Below are 16225 nucleotides of genomic sequence, written 5' to 3'. Positions count from 1 at the left end.
TTGCATAATGTTTAGGCAGCTGTTACGAGAGGCATTCGAATTCCATGACTTCTTAAAAGTTTTTTTTTTTTTTTTTGCATACTCTGTCTATATATCTCGTTGGCGCGTGTTAATAAGTTACTGTGCATTCCTATTTCATGATGTTCCAAGTTTTGCTCAAAATCGTTTTGGTTCAGATTTCAAAAAATGTTTTTTCATTGTTATTATTAATCGAGACTTTTAACGCTATATTTGCTTTTGCAGTATTGAAGAAATGCATAGTCATTAAAATCATCTTTCCAACTGCTGAAAGAGTTTTAAATCATTTGTTTCAGTTTTATTATAAGAATGTGCTCTGTTAATCGACATGCGTTATCAGTGTGCAATATTTTTATTCTGTGCTCGTAATTGGTGATGCTGATAATATTTTATTTTATTTTTTGTGTAACAGAAACATTTTGAAATGTGTAATTTCTCTGGCAAACTTTTTTTTAGCTAATAACATAAATAAATATCACTAATTACATAAAACTAGATTATAGCTAGATTTTTTTTAAATGTCTATTTAATAGCAATGTTGTAATCACACTATTACGTATAATTTAACACTTAAGTGGATTGAATAAGAGCAATAAAATAAATTAGTTTTATAATTAAAGGACAAATGCAAAAATATTTAATCTTACTATCTATTAGTTAAAAAGCATAGAAATCAGAAGTGTTTATGAATATAATTTCGACATATTATTCTAAACGACTGATAAAAAGTAATAATTTACTTCTACCAATATTTAAGCGTATTCATCCATAAAGTTTGAGCAAAGATCATTCAAGAATACCATTTTAATGCGTGGAATGTACTTAATTTTTGTGCAATACATCCAATGTACTGATAATAAAACAGACATCAAATCTTTAGTGTTTTCACTGCGTAAATAGGCTAATGTTTCAGCATTAAAAATATTTGATCTAAAAATTTGAACACTGTTTCTAGTGTAGGAAAATTAAGTTTTTTCTTTTTTTTAATCCTACGCAAAAGCAATATCATGCGAGAGCTTAAAGTATAAGTAAAACCTTAATGTATAAAGTGTATCTAATTATTATTCATACATAAGTAGCTTTGTATATCAATACAGTCTGACCACCGACTATATGGAATGTGAATTCTCAACAACCTCCTTTTACGTTTGTTAAGGGAGTAACGGGAGAAAATTTCAAAAATAAATAAATAAATGTTAAAAAGCAGCGATTTCCTACGCAGGAGTAGTTCGTTCTAAAATATGTTTCTTTTCAATCTCTGTTGGTATAAACTCACACATTATACCCTATACAAGAAAAAAATAAAAATTTTGTGTAAGAAATTCTTTTTGCTTTAGGAAGAAATGCAGCTCAGTTGAATGGAAGGAATGGTGTTGGAACTGCAGCCCAGAAAGTTTTAGAAACTGAACTTCTATAACTGAAATTGTGGGCGATCATCGACGATATTAGCGGGATAGGGTTCAGGAACTCTGCATTTTTTCAAAATTAAAGTTTCAAAAACGCAATTTTAGAATATTTTCGACTACGAGGGATAAAATGGGGATAGGAGTATTTAGCAGTAAATTACCGCTACGAATCGAACCGTACCATGCTGCGGACATTCGCTGTTGAGATAAATTCATTTTATATCTACCAGTTTTTTTTTTTTTGGCACTCTCAGCTTCAATGAGATGACATCTGCCTCCAGCTAGTCCAGACAGAGGAGTTCTAATAAGAGAAACTGCAGTCTTTGGATGTGATAATCGGGTGTCTGATGGTATACTGCATGTAGTTCTGCCTTCAGACCCCGAAGTGGTTTTTTGAGGGGAAAAAAGTAGGAAATAAGGAATCAAAAGTTTAAAAAGTAGGAAAAAAATCACTTAAAAGAGTAGGAAGAGATAGGACAACACACACGTCAAGACGACTGACAATCATTAGTATGAAAAATAAACTGGTAGGAACAAAGATATTAATTACAAAAATATGAAAATTAAATTTTAATATTTTAGGCACAAAAACATGAAAATTATTAGAATGCAGTTAAAATTACTATGATATTGAACACGTTATATCCAATCCCCATAAATGAAGCAAATCTAGTTTTGCCACTTTGGCAAATATGGGCAAAAAATAGTTTTGCCAGGACACTTTTAGAATTTTGTTTTCTACCTTTGGCAGAAATGTGCCAAACCTAATTTTTTAAAAAATTTACTTATCTGAAATTTTATGTTTAAAAGAATTAGGCTCATAGAAAAATTTTACTGCATTATATTGCAACATGTTGTTTTGGAGGTTTAAAAGGATTACGTTGTTACTAAACGCAAATTTTGCTAATTATAAATAAATGTAATAAATAATAAAATTGATAGCTAAAAAATTTCATTCTTATATCTTTGTTAACAGAACTCAATTCAACTTTCTCTAATTCTGTTCTTGCCATTTTTTCCACTGTCCTGGCATAAATGACTTCTTGCCTGCAAAATGTCTTTGCAAGGAAAGAAAATAAAATTTTATAAATTTTTATAATCATGTTTACGATTTAGAATGAATAATAATCATATTTATGTACGAAAAAAGTTTCCGCGATTATTTTTGAAGTGGTCCGTTTTTGCGAATTAGTGTTAACTGTCGCTTTTATTTTGTACTAACATCAATAAAATATGTACAGTGTACAATTTTTTCATTTTTTGCTTCCTTATGTTCCTTTTAAGGTTTTACATTGCCTTTCTGTTTAAATAGAGCTCTATTTCACTTGTAATCATACAAAAAATTGGCGAATAGGAAATTCGGTTTTTCCCGCATTTTTTGAACAGTCGGGCGTTTACTTTAATTAAAGCTTCTGATTGAAGGGTAAATAATACATAATTGCATCAGAATGTGCCAGTATCTATTTCTTTTTATTTTCGTTAATACAGTATAGGACTGAAGTCGGGGCGACAAAAAGAAAAGTCGATCATAAACGCCGCAACCGCAAAAAAGTCACTTACGAAAATCCGCCGCAGGCGTTCCTTCTAGAAATTAAATGTAGTCAGTCAATGAAAAGCTCAGGATCTGCTTGCTTCTTTTGCTTTTCAAAATTGAAACATGTAGAAAATTATCGGTGCGGCATTGAAAAAATAAGTATCAATGCACAATTAGAAGTGCTATACTAAAGAAAGAAAAAGTAGGAAAAAAAAGGAAAAAGTAGGAAAATAAGGAGAGAGCTCTAAAAAGTAGGAAAAATGGGAACTCTTCGGGGTCTGTACCTTAGGGGTTCTAATTTACTCAGACGTGGCTCCAAGAGAGGGGCAGGGGGGCAATTGCTCCTCTGTCGGGGAAAATTTAGTATTTCGTAGGGGAACCTGTTTGCTTTGGCGTGTATCGTAAATAATAAAATTTTTCTCGGATATAAACTCAAAAAAAAAAAAAAAAAAAGTAGGAGTATCTTACATAAAAAAAGGAAACAAAAAATACTATCTTTTATTTCCACTCCGAAGTTTCAAGTAAGTTATTACTATTAGTTATTTACAATTTATCTGATTATTGTTGGATTATTTTGCAACAAAACAGAAGGATGAGTAAACGATCCTTTTACCTCATAGAAGAGTTCCGTTTCCAATTTATGCATTAAAATGCAGTCAAAATATTAATAATTTTTTTTTTCCTTTCACACATTGCTTTGCTTACCAGCTTGTGCAAAGGGAATAATTTATTTAAAATAGTGCTCCTTAATGCAAACAATGTTGCTAGATTATGTGAGGAGTAACCAATTGGGCTACTTTTTGCTGTGACTGACGACCTAAAATTTTATTGCTTGCAAATCTTTGAGAGGCTTAAAGTTATGGCAAAATTGAAAAATGCAGCCATTATTTTCTAAATGACTCAAATAATCTGCTTTTTGGACCAAAAGACGTTTAAAAGCAATACAAACTGAAATCAAGTGAAATGAAATTGGGCTTACAACATACCAACTTAATGACGTTTTCAGCTGCCACAAAAAAATGTAAGCAGTCAAAAATAACCTACCCTTTTGAAGTATCTTGATAAAATTTATTTTTTGTAAGGATATTTTTTCATAGTATTAATAATTAATATCATCAAAACTATAACTGTTATAGCCTATCCATTATGCACTCTTCCTGAAAAAAGAAAATTAACATTGTTCCTCAGAAGGCTTGGAAAGGAACCTCCGATAACTCGAAGGTTTTATCCGGTTTCTTTGGACTTCTGAATTTTCAAGAGTTTACTTTACATATACTTGATATCCCTCCGCCATGCTTTACTTTTTTGTGTGTCGTTTTCATTAATGTGTGTTTTCATGCTGTCCTTTTTGAATTGACATTAAGAAAGGGAGCTGGTATCGAGAGTGACGCAGGGCTACCTTTTAAGAGGGAAATAGAATATCTCCAATTTTAGGGGGCCGGTTCGGGGCTTCTCCTTCGGGGTTTCTCCCCCGAAGGAAATTTTGTAAAATGGATATAAAATTCCGCATTTTGAAGCCTTATAAAGGTTAATTGGATAGACATAGAAATTAATAACTAGATTATACAGTTGTACAGCATTGTTCAAACTTTGTAAGAAACAGCCATTTTAAGTTCGAAAGAAAAAGTAAACTATAGATTTCTCATTACAACAAACTTTTTTTAATTATAAGTAGTGCAGAAAACGGAAAGGAATAGAGGTAGTGCATCATTTTTTTTCCTGGCCAAACAGATTAACAATATGGTGTAGAAGTAATTGGAGCCCACTTTGCTTAGGATTTTCAAAGACTTATCTAATTATTTTCAATTACTCTAGAATAAATAAAATTATTTAACGCACTTCATTTGTACTTTCTAGTCTGATATATTCGTACTTGATTGTAAATTTTTACAGTCCTGTTCTAACATTGTAAGAACTAGCTATTTTAAATTTAAAAGAAAAAAGAAACCATACCTTTCTCATGACAACTTTTCTTCAGTTGCAAGTGGGGCAGAAAACGAAAAGAAATAGAAGTAGTGTGTATTTTTTTCCGTGCTCAACAGATAGACAATATGCAGAAGAAGTAAGATAAAAGCAATCGATACAAAAATTTTTTCCAAAATACTGCATTCGGGATTGAATAAATAGCAAAATATGAAACATGTGAGTCACAAAAATTTATTTCAAATAATATGTTACAAACGTGAGAACCGTGATTTTTACATTTTTAATACAGGATGTGGCAAGGAGCTGAATTTAACATATTTTGGCATTCCTCCCCCTCTTTTAAAATTTAAGGTTTGTAGCCACACGTTTCCAAATATTCAAGGTTTTCAAGCACTTAAAAATGAAATTAGTTTTTTCAAGCAATTTCCATTTTTTAAGGAACGAATCATGAATTTTTTTTGGGAGTTAGGGCCCCACTTCAAAGAAAGGGCCCTCAGCAATAGTTTGTTTATCTTATAGGCAAATTCGGCCCTGTTTGTAATTCACTCTTACGTGCAGATTTTTGCTTGATTTTTTGTAATTTTTACGAAAATTCGTCAGTTTTTACGGTTAAAGGATTTCTACAATTTTACAAATCTTTGTTAGGTTTTTATAGACTTTTATAAAATTTCAGCAAATTTTTCCAAAACTTTTGATGACTCAATTATTTCAATAGTTTTCAATAATGACATGGACTGACTCACTTTGACGATTATGACTTACCTTACTTTTTAAACAGTATTTATAAAGTAAGTAAAATTGTACCCTCTCTCTAAGTAAAAAGATTCATTTAATCAGAACACTCAGATAACTGAAATTTATTCAGTATGCGATAGTATTTATTTTCTCTCTCTCTTTAAAGAGAGAGAGAGAGAGAAAGGAAAAAAAAAAACTATGTTTTTTAGAATTTTTCAAAAAGCCAATTAATCTACTAAGAACATAAATCAGACCCCGAAGTGGTTTTTTGAGGGGAAAAAGTAGGAAATAAGGAATTAAAAGTTAAAAAAGTAGGAAAAGTAGGAAAAAAATCGCTTAAAAAAAGTAGGAAAAAATAGGAAGAGATAGGACTACACACACGTCAAGACGACTGAAAATCATTAGTATGGAAAATAAACTAGTGGAAACAAAGATAGTAATTACAAAAATATGAAAATAAAATCTAAACAAAGAAACACCTTTCACCAATACAGTAATAAAATTTTTTAGTGTGAAAGAATAAAATGCAATATAGCGATCGCAAATAAATAAATAAATAAATAAATAAATAATAATAATAAAACTCCTATTTTCAGACCCCGAAGTGGTTTTTTGAGGGGAAAAAGTAGGAAATAAGGAATCAAAAGTAGGAAAAGTAGGAAAAAATAGGAAGAGATAGGACTACACACACGTCAAGACGACTGACAATCATTAGTATGGAAAATAAACTAGTGGAAACAAAGATAGTAATTACAAAAATATGAAAATAAAATCTAAACAAAGAAACACCTTTCACCAATACAGTAATAAAATTTTTAAGTGTGAAAGAATAAAATGCAATATAGCGATCACAAATAAATAAATAAATAAATAAATAAATAATAATAATCAAACTCCTATTTTGGTTCAATAAAACCATTTTTATTTCAGATTTGTTTTGTCAAAAACGAAAACATTCCTTCAAGAGCATCCATTTATCATTTAAAAATACTATCACTTTCAGCTCCTGTTATCATAAACTATGATACAAAAGCAAAGCAAATATTAAATTAGTTTTAGTCAAAAATAACCAGCAGTTGACATGCATTCTTGCATAATCAGAGGCAGATGTTTGAATTTGAAAAAAAAAAGGAAAACGACTGAAAATACAGAACTAAAATAAATGTGTTCTTAAATATGGGGCATAAAATTTATAACAAAATAATTAAACTAAATAACGAAATAAGTCAACTAAAGGGTTCGTACTATGTTATGTATTTTTAGCATTCAACATACATTTTTGTTTCAGGCACGTCATTTATGGGGGTTAATTTCTCCCCTCCCTGGCTTTGGAAAATTAATGCTTAGCTATACATGTTTGTGCGTTTTTTTTTTTGTTTGCAGATAAAATTTGCATTCAGTATACATCCTTCGCTAGCCACCTCGGGGGGGGGGGGGGGGGTCGGGGGAGGGAATCAAAGTGATGAGTCAGTTCTAATTTTAAGCAAGCAATAAAAACGAATATTGTTTTAATGGTTTGATGATTTTTACCTCCTTCTTGTTCCGAAATTTTTTGGCACGAATATAAAAGGAAACATCCATGCATGGTAAACATAACATTTTTATCAAAGACAAAGATCAGTTACTAATGTTTCTATGTACATAAAAGGGAAGGCAAATAGTTTATCTCAATCTTCACCATACAACAAAAATATTCATTCGGAAATTGTTCACGAAATTGAGAGGGGGGGGGGAGCACTTGGCATCAAATGCCTGCATATATCTCTTTCTCCCCCCTCCCTTTGATCAGGCGCAATAAGTACAATAACTTACAGTAGATACGCCGCATCGGTATAATTGCCGCACCCCGAAAAGTTAAGAGTCTGTCAAAAAAATTTTAAATGCTCAGAAATGTCGCATTGCCAGAAACACAGCACATAAAAATGATGAGCAACTCCTCGATATTGATGATATATTAGAGTAGAAAATACCCATTAAAAAGAAAAAAAATACATATTAATTTGTAGCTCTATCCCCCAACTTTTGAAAATGAGAAGAAATAAAAACGAAATATTGCATTTAAATTGATTTCCGATTTTTCTCCAAAAACCGGGAACGTTTTGCCCATCCAGGTTTTGCCGCTTTATTTATTTTATTGATTTTTTTTTTTTTTTTTTGCAAATACACTCTTTGCAAGGAAAGAAAATGAAATTTTATAAATTTTATAATCATGTTTACGATTTAGAATGAACAATAATCATATTTATGTACGAAAAAAGTTTCCGCGATTATTTTTGAAGTGGTCCATTTTTGCGAATTTCTGTTAGATGTCGCTTTTATGTTGTACTAACATCAATAAAATATGTACAGTATACAAGTTTTTCAGTTTTTGCTTCCTTATGTCCTTTTAAGGTTTTACATTGCCTTTCTGTTTAAATAGAGCTCCATTTCACTTGTAATCATACAAAAAATTGGCTAATAGGAAATTCGGTTTTTCCCGCATTTTTTGAACAGTCGGCCGTTTACTGTAATTAAAGCTTCTGATTGATGGGTAAATAATATATAATTGCATCAGAATGTGCCAGTATCTATTTTTTTTAGTTTCGTTAATACAGTAGGACTGAAGTCAGGGCGATAAAAAGAAAAGTCGATCATAAACGCCGCAACAGCAAAAAAAGTCACTGACGAAAATAAATTTTTAAACACACAAACGCCGCGGCGTTCCTTCCAGAAATTACTATAGTCTAGTCATTCAATGAAAAGCTAAGGATCCGCTTGTTCCTTTTACTTTTCAAAATCAAAACATGCAGAAAATTATCGGCGCGGCATTGTAAAAATAAGAATCAATGCACAATTAGAAGTGCTATACTAAAGAAAGAAAAAGTAGGAAAAAAAAGGAAAAAGTAGGAAAATAAGGAGAGAGCTCTAAAAAGTAGGAAAAAGTAGGAAAAATAGGAACTCTTCGGGGTCTGCATAAATATTATGCACAAATAATACTTTAAATGTGGACACAAATCATAACGAGTAGATCGTTCTGTTAGCGCGAATGGGGGGGGGGGAGGAGTTTTTCCCCTTTGCTTTAGGTTCTAATTTGTTAAAATAATCGTCAATTATTATAAGTATTGTAGCTTAATGTATAGCTCGTTTAGCCTATATTTTCATTCATATACTTGCCCAAATGGTTTTAAGTTCAAAATAGTGAATTTAGACACATTTTCAGCACCCTAGTGACAGCTGTATTATTTGTATTCAATGTTTGTTCCCCCCCCCCCTCCCCATTTCTTTTCTCCCATCAGAAAACAACATTCGCTTTTCTCTTCATTTTCATCGAACTGTTCAAAAAAGAAAAAGTCATGATTTTTTTATTTTAAGATTTTGGAATATGCGTTGTTACTACTACATAAAGTCGTTCCAAAACTGAAGGAACACTGCCCCTATGCCCCCCCCCCGATAAACCCACCCATGCCCTTCTGAACTATTGAAAAAAGAAAAAATAACTTTTCTTTTTAATTTTTGGAAGATGTGTTGTTATTACATAGTCTTCCCAAAACTGGGGGGGGGGGCATTGCCCCCCTCTGCCCCCCATAAATCCGCCCATGTCCCCCCTTCTCCTCCTGGACAAATCTGAATTGTCTTTATCCTGTGCTCTAACATTGAAGCCCAAATAAAGTGGATATTTTATAAAGTAATTTATACTTCATTTAATAACATTTCACTTTTAATAATAGTAGACTTTTTCTAATTGGCTAACAGAATTTATAATACACAATATGAATACAATTGAAATACTTAAAATTTTTTATACAGAATTTCTAACTTATGAAGGGCACATTAAATCAATTAAGCTTGTATAAGTTTACAATTTTACCAAATAGATTTTTAAAGTGTCATACATTTTCATGAAAGATAAAACAACTTGCTTTTGAAAATAAGTAATGCTTTAATCTTTTAAAATAAAACATTCATATTCGTAAAAAGAATAGCACTTTATTTTGCAAATGGATTCGCATGAATTGTAATTGAATTTAGCCTGGTGTCTGTCAAAGGACGAAATGTCTTTGGATTGACAGGTAGTTTTTCTAATTCATCCAGAGTCTCAAGACCATCTATTACTCTTAAAAAAGAAAAAAAATCAAAATATTATTAACATACATAGTTAATGCACACACATAAATTATACAGTAATGGGAAATAATTATAGTTTAAACATTACACAGTATTGAGTAAACTCAAATAATATGTGAAGTAATGAATAAAATGAAGGATTATTTAGCATAGGAGGAAATGTACAGTGTGATCTAAATGTTAGAGCACAGGATAAATATTTTAATAAAATGAAACATATACACCAGAATGGTCTGATCTTTTTATTGCATCAAAACTATATTACTACTTCAAATGCCAAATTTAGACAACTCATTAAGGATAAACTAATAAAATATTTAAATTTCACGAATCAGATCAATTCTTTAGTAGTCTGTGGTATGTCCATTGCCCATGAGGAGATGGAACATGTGATTTCCAATTAATAACACAAGATTATGGAAGGTTTTGGGAGTGAATGTGCCCTAGGTTTTCTAAATCTCTAATTTGAGCTTTTACATTGAATAATACAGTCTCCCCTTCTTGTAGAAGTCAAGCAAGACAATCCCTAGAAGTTCTCTATCGGATTGCAATCGGAGCTGAGTAGAGCCATTTTTCTGTACAGTAAGAAGTATGTATCTGTGCATTGTTTTGTTGAAAGATCCAACTGGGAGCACCATTAAGTTCACTAAATAGGGCTCTCACCAAAATTTTGCTTGAAAATAGTTGTTTCAGTAGCCTGAAATGTAAAAAATAGTCGCCTAAGTAGTCTTCTCAGAGCAACATATAAGTTGAATCCTGACATGTTCAACATTTTGAATCCGTGAAGTTGATTTTCCCCAATAATTTTTTTTTAAATTTGCTAACTCAAAAAATACAGCTTGTGACACAACCACACAATAAAATATCTTGAAACATGACTTTTTCATGATGACCATTAATAGAAGGATAAAAAATTACCAATTGGCAGTAGTACTCTCCACTCATCTTTTACAGATGCAGAATCCACATTAAGGAAGTTTAAAGCCTTTGCCAGCAACTAAACAGGCTTTATACCGCTCTCTGTGTGAAAATCTGTGCTAGTTGCAAACATATACAAAACTTTAAAATATTAGAGTTTTTGAATTGTGGCGAGGATTAATTATGTGTTAACATAAAGTCTTTGAATGTTGCCCAACATATCAAGCAGCACCAGTTAGTAACATAGAAAATCTTACTGAAGTATTTTAGTAGGCATTTAAGATCATGACTGATATAAATTCAACTTAAAATACGGCATTTTAAATACAAATAATGTAATATTAAAATATCAGTAACAATAGATAATCCAGAGATTAATAAAATCAAGCTTGCAAAAATTAAATAAGTATGTAAAACAAAATTAAAATAACTATTATTAAAATAAAACCAAAATAAGCTAATCTAAGGTAGCATATAGCAAACTAGCGTCTGCTTTAGCAGTAAAGTATTACCCCTAAGCCAGGGCTAAGGTCAAAGGGTCTGATATATTACATGTAACATCTGATAGTCAAAAATATTAAAATATTTACAAGAGGCAAAAGGATTGAAACCCAAACACAGGAAGAATAACCTGAGAGGTATGTGTTAAATGTTGGCATGCTTTCAAAAATAAATTTAATTTATACAATGAAACATCCCAGGAAAAAATGTCAGCATAAAACCTGCATTGAACTACAGGTTTTAGGAAGGTTAATGCAGGTTTTTCAAAGGGAAAACTTGGATACAGGTTTAATGCAGGGACAATGCAGGTAATAAACAGGTTTTAGGAGGGTAATTTAACTTTGCATAAAACAACACAGGGATTTGACAGGTAGATGCAGTCACTGGAGAATAATTTGAACTTAGAAAATTTCCTACTGACATCAGTACAGGTTTTTCGAAGGAGAATTAAAAGCAGGTTTTATGCAGGGAAAGTTCTAGTAATGTACAGCTTTTTACATGGGCGCCCATATGCAAAATTTGAAGAAGGGGGAGGGGACTCAGATATTTTCATTGTGGTTTTGCAAGATATTTTCCACATGGGAACCGCGTTTTCAGTTGATTAGAGTAATTAAAATTTGACATTTTTAATAACTTATTCATTAACGGCTGGAGAAGAAATGTTTTTACATTTTTGTAAAGAAAAGAGTACTAAAAGCAAAAAAGTTCTACTTTCTAAAGGAGAAGGGGGGGCTTGAGCCCCCCATTCCCCCTCATATGGGCGCCCATGGTTTTTTAAATCTATGATGATTGCAATTCAACGTTCTAAAAAATAGTACTTGAGAAGTGAATTCAACCATTTTCGAAAGACTTTATAATTTTCTACTGACAAACAAAACAGCAGGCCCGTCATTAGCCCCCCCCCCTCGGCTTTCGAAAACGAACGTGAGAGTGATTTTTGCTGTTTTCTTTCCTCCTAGTATAACTTACATTGTTCTCGTCAGCCTATAAAACTCGACTACTGAACTTCCGAAAAAGCGAGATCCCCCAAAGAAGCGAAAAAAATGTTGAAAGAATCCCTTCTGAAAATTTTAATGGCGCAATGATCCCCCCCCCCCCCCCGGATACACCCAGGTCAAAGAAAATCAATATTAAAAGAGACTTGAACGACTTTTTGCTGACAAACTTCTGTGGATCCTCACAGAATTTTTGAAAAACGAAAAACATTCATCATTTGAGCACAAAAGACATAATATTATAAGTTTTTCATGCTTTTTAAAAATTGATACTTTGTTCACCATGCAATCAGATACTGCGCATGCGCACAATGTAAAAGGCGGGAGGTTTCGACGATGCTTGTTCACGAAAAAATGGCAACAGCCAAAAGCCACGCCATCGCCATGTTGATTGTTTGTTTACGGAAGTGTATTTTCAGCTCTTTGCTCTTGTTAGTTAAATAAGTATTATGTGTATTAATCTTTCATCTTCCCCGCGAATATCAGTTTATTATTTAGTTCCGGAAGTCAGTAGCACTTCACTAAACTTATATTCAAAAACAGTTGACCATTAAAAATTTTCTTTAGTACTATATCTCTTAGCGATTCGTACAGTACTATGCGATTTTGATCTTACTCAGCAGGCTGGGTCTCACAAGGGATTCGTACAAAATGCATTGCCAGAATGTATTCGATGCTTCTTTTTTTTTTTTTTTTTGCGTTTATCTTTATAAAAAAAAAATTTGAGATCATGATTAATCTTTCTGTAGCTAAATTATAAAAGCTCCCATTTTGGCATGACAAAATAGAAACTTACTGTCGTATTAAATTGACAAAAGGAATGGTTTGAATTCCTTTTATTATTGATTATCATCCAAAAATCAGTTTAACATAAAGTTTAATAAAAGACCTGCTTAAAACTTTCAAGCCGAAGACTTTTTTGATAACTTTTTATTAAAATACGTGTGAAAAAGAATTGATTGAGGTAAAATTTAGTTAAAATTATCTATTTTTAATTAATGAATTGTTGATTGTATATTAATTATTAATTAATTTTGTTTTATTATGATTATTTCTTGTGTGTACAATATTGTTGATTGCCTATCAAATTTATCAATATACCTGTCTAATTATCAAAAGAGCTGAAAAACGACTTCCGTATACACACAATCTGTTATTTCTAATATTCCACGGTAAGAAAAAGTTGTATTCAGTTTTAGATTTTTAGTGATTCTTCCCGCTCAATTTATATATGTCTCAAACAGTAAAAAAAAGTGAATTAAATCTTATTATTTAAAAAAAATTGAATAAAAGGGGATTAAAGGTTTAAGGGAGTGGCCGCTAGGGCTGGGCCATGTATTGTAAAAACCAGTGTACATCCTATATCGTTTAACCGGTTTAGAATTTTCCTCTAAACCTACGCATCATTACCTCACCGACTACGAATCCAAGCACCAATGTACAGACACAGGGCTTCAATTGTTGCCATTTTAATCTTAATTGTTTCAAAACACTTGTTGAAGCTGTGGCATCCCAATGGGAGGTCCAGGTCACTGTGACTAACCTACCAAAAATGTTCATTGTCGACAATTTTCTGGCGATTCGGTAAATTTAGAGACTGCACAATAAAATTATTATTATTATGATTTTTTTAAAATTAATGATGTTTAGATACATGTTTGTGCTCATGCTTGTATTTTATCATTCGATAAAATTCAGAACATCATTCGACAAATTAAGATTTTTTTTTGAGCAACTTAAAATTTCCTTTTTTTTTTGAATGACACAAATAAGACTAGAGACGTAGGGTAGCAGTTTGACCGAGTACTCGGCCGAGTACCGAGTTCCAATTATGTTTTAAGAAGAACCATCGACACACACGTGACGAATTTTGAAATCATTGCAATAGTAGTATAGACTTCCATGTCTAAATAAATTTTTACAACTACTTGGCATTCGCCGAGTGCCTGATCAAAATTTGGCCGAGTACCGAGTACTCGGTACGTCTCTAAATAAGACAAAACAAGCTTTAAAAGCAAAATTGAAGTCAGGCGGAAAAAAGTCTCTTTTTTTTTTTTTCAAAGAAGCAGCTTGTTGAAGTAAAAACTATTATATATATAGCACATCATCTAAAAATATAAAACAGTTCAGAAATTTTCTTCAGAGTCTGAAATCAAAATTTCTAGAATGAAGGACCACTTGTTAAGGTAATTTTGTGTGTCTATAATTTCAGATATGTTTTGGACATGAATTCAAGTTTTTGACAATTGTGTCAAAAAGAGGTTTTTGACACAACAGTAAAACCCACGGTCACGCACACAAAACCAGATAAAACCATCACCTGTCAAAAACGTGCCAACCCTGTGGATTGTGATAGAAAATTTTCATGAAAAATCATACATTGTCTTGAAATCTTTTTTTCCCCGCCTTTCTTAAGTGTGCAACAATAATAAAAATATTGTTTTCAATGTTTCAAATTGATTAAAAGGTAAGTGAAGTAGTTTTTTTATGTTTCATTTGGTTTTATTTCAGAAAGTATAAATTATATTATTTGCAATACTCTCAACCACTTTGATGTCAAAAACTGATTAAAACTTGGAAAACTAAAAACTGCTAAGTTGATGCTGAGAAAATTGGGCTAATTTTTCAGCACATTTTAATTTAATTATATTTAATTTAATATATAACATTAATTGCATTAAATATATATGCTTCAATAATAACTAATTAATTATTGCTAATAACTTTAATAAAAGAAGTTCAAGTCATCATAGACCACATCAACATTTTATGATTGCTTGATCCAACCTAAGTTGAAATGACATGACATCTTTAGTAATAATACATCTGAAAGTCGCTCTGTCTGGATCTCTGTGACGTGCATAGCACCTAGACCGTTCAGCCGATTTTCATAAAATTTGGAACAAAGTTAGTTTGTAGCATGGGAGTGTGCACCTCAAGGCGATTTTTCGAAAATTTGATTTTGTTCTTTTTCTATTCCAATTTTAAGAACATTTTCCCGAGCAAAATTATCATAAGATAGATGAGTAAACTACCAAGTTATAACGAGGAACATGGGCCAGCCAATTGGGGAGAGATTCACCATACATTTTTTATAAATATACAGGCGAGCCAAAAGACCTTTTAATTTTCTACTAAGGGCAAAGCCATGTGGGTACCACTAATTTAAAATAAAATAGGTAGCACTTGAAGGGTAATGAGGTGTCATATCAAATCATTACAGAAAAATAGAATATTTTGCCTCTCTCACATTTTTTGAGGAGATAATTTTTCTTTCCTTCTTAACTTCAGTAAAAACTGATCATTACAAATAATGCAATCTTGATGGAAATATGCAACTTAGTTTTCTTACATCTTATGAGACATACAACATCAACCTTACTATAACAAAACATTTGATTATTGTAACAGAAAAAAAAAAAACTTCTAATGCTAAGTGTTCATAAATATGTAAAGTCAATAAACAGCTATTTTTGAAAAAATTATGCTTATGATAAAAAAATAATATTCAGTCAACTCATAATAACTTGAAGTCCCAAGAGATCAGCTAAAATGTACGAGTTATTGGTAGTTTGAGCTATGGGGAAGTTTCCACAACAGTCTCAAGAGTTTGGGAAACGATGAAAATTTCGAGATAAAGGAATATTCAAGTTATCGAGATTTGACTATTTAATAAGTTAACGATGATTAATAATAATACAGTAGCCCCTCGTTATATCGCTCTTAGTGAGAGAATATAAAAAAACGCCATATAACCGAGACAATTAAAAACGGTGATCTCTTTAACCTTCAAGTAACTCATATGTGCATCTAAAATTTTTCTGGCCTGTTCCTATATTAAGCTGATTTTCCGAATAAAAGATAGTTGTCTTACCAAATACTTAGAAAACAAATTAAAAATATCTAAAGTTTTTTTAATTGTTTTTTTTCTGGTGAAATAAGAAATCAAATTAATATTTCAATTTAATTATAATTAAGAATTCTAATTGATATCTTGAATATTTTACATGCCCTGCCGGTCATGTTTGTCTGAAAAATAGATGTCCAAATAAAAAATTTTAAATGTTCGGTTTTTTATTGAAAATAAC

At 31.4% G+C, this 16225-nt stretch overlaps 1 protein-coding gene and 1 long non-coding RNA gene across 2 annotated transcripts in view; one reads left to right on the top strand and one right to left on the bottom strand.

The window, feature by feature from the left end:
- LOC129222833 (uncharacterized) overlaps positions 1 to 16225 on the top strand; it is a 39180-nt gene that overhangs the window by 10175 nt on the left and 12780 nt on the right. The window lies entirely within an intron of this gene.
- The window catches only part of LOC129222831 (peptidyl-prolyl cis-trans isomerase-like 3), a 33861-nt gene continuing 26991 nt past the window's right edge, over positions 9356 to 16225 (bottom strand). Inside the window, exon 6 of the mRNA XM_054857383.1 lies at positions 9356 to 9712. Coding sequence (XP_054713358.1) covers positions 9586 to 9712 — 127 coding nt within the window. The 3' untranslated portion in view covers positions 9356 to 9585. The remainder of the gene's footprint in view (positions 9713 to 16225) is intronic.

This window comes from Uloborus diversus, chromosome 5 (assembly GCF_026930045.1).
Source record: "Uloborus diversus isolate 005 chromosome 5, Udiv.v.3.1, whole genome shotgun sequence".
NCBI classification, from domain to species: Eukaryota; Metazoa; Arthropoda; class Arachnida; order Araneae; family Uloboridae; genus Uloborus; species Uloborus diversus.
The sequence above is the reverse complement of the archived record's forward strand: the minus strand, read 5'-3'. Positions and strand labels throughout refer to the sequence as shown.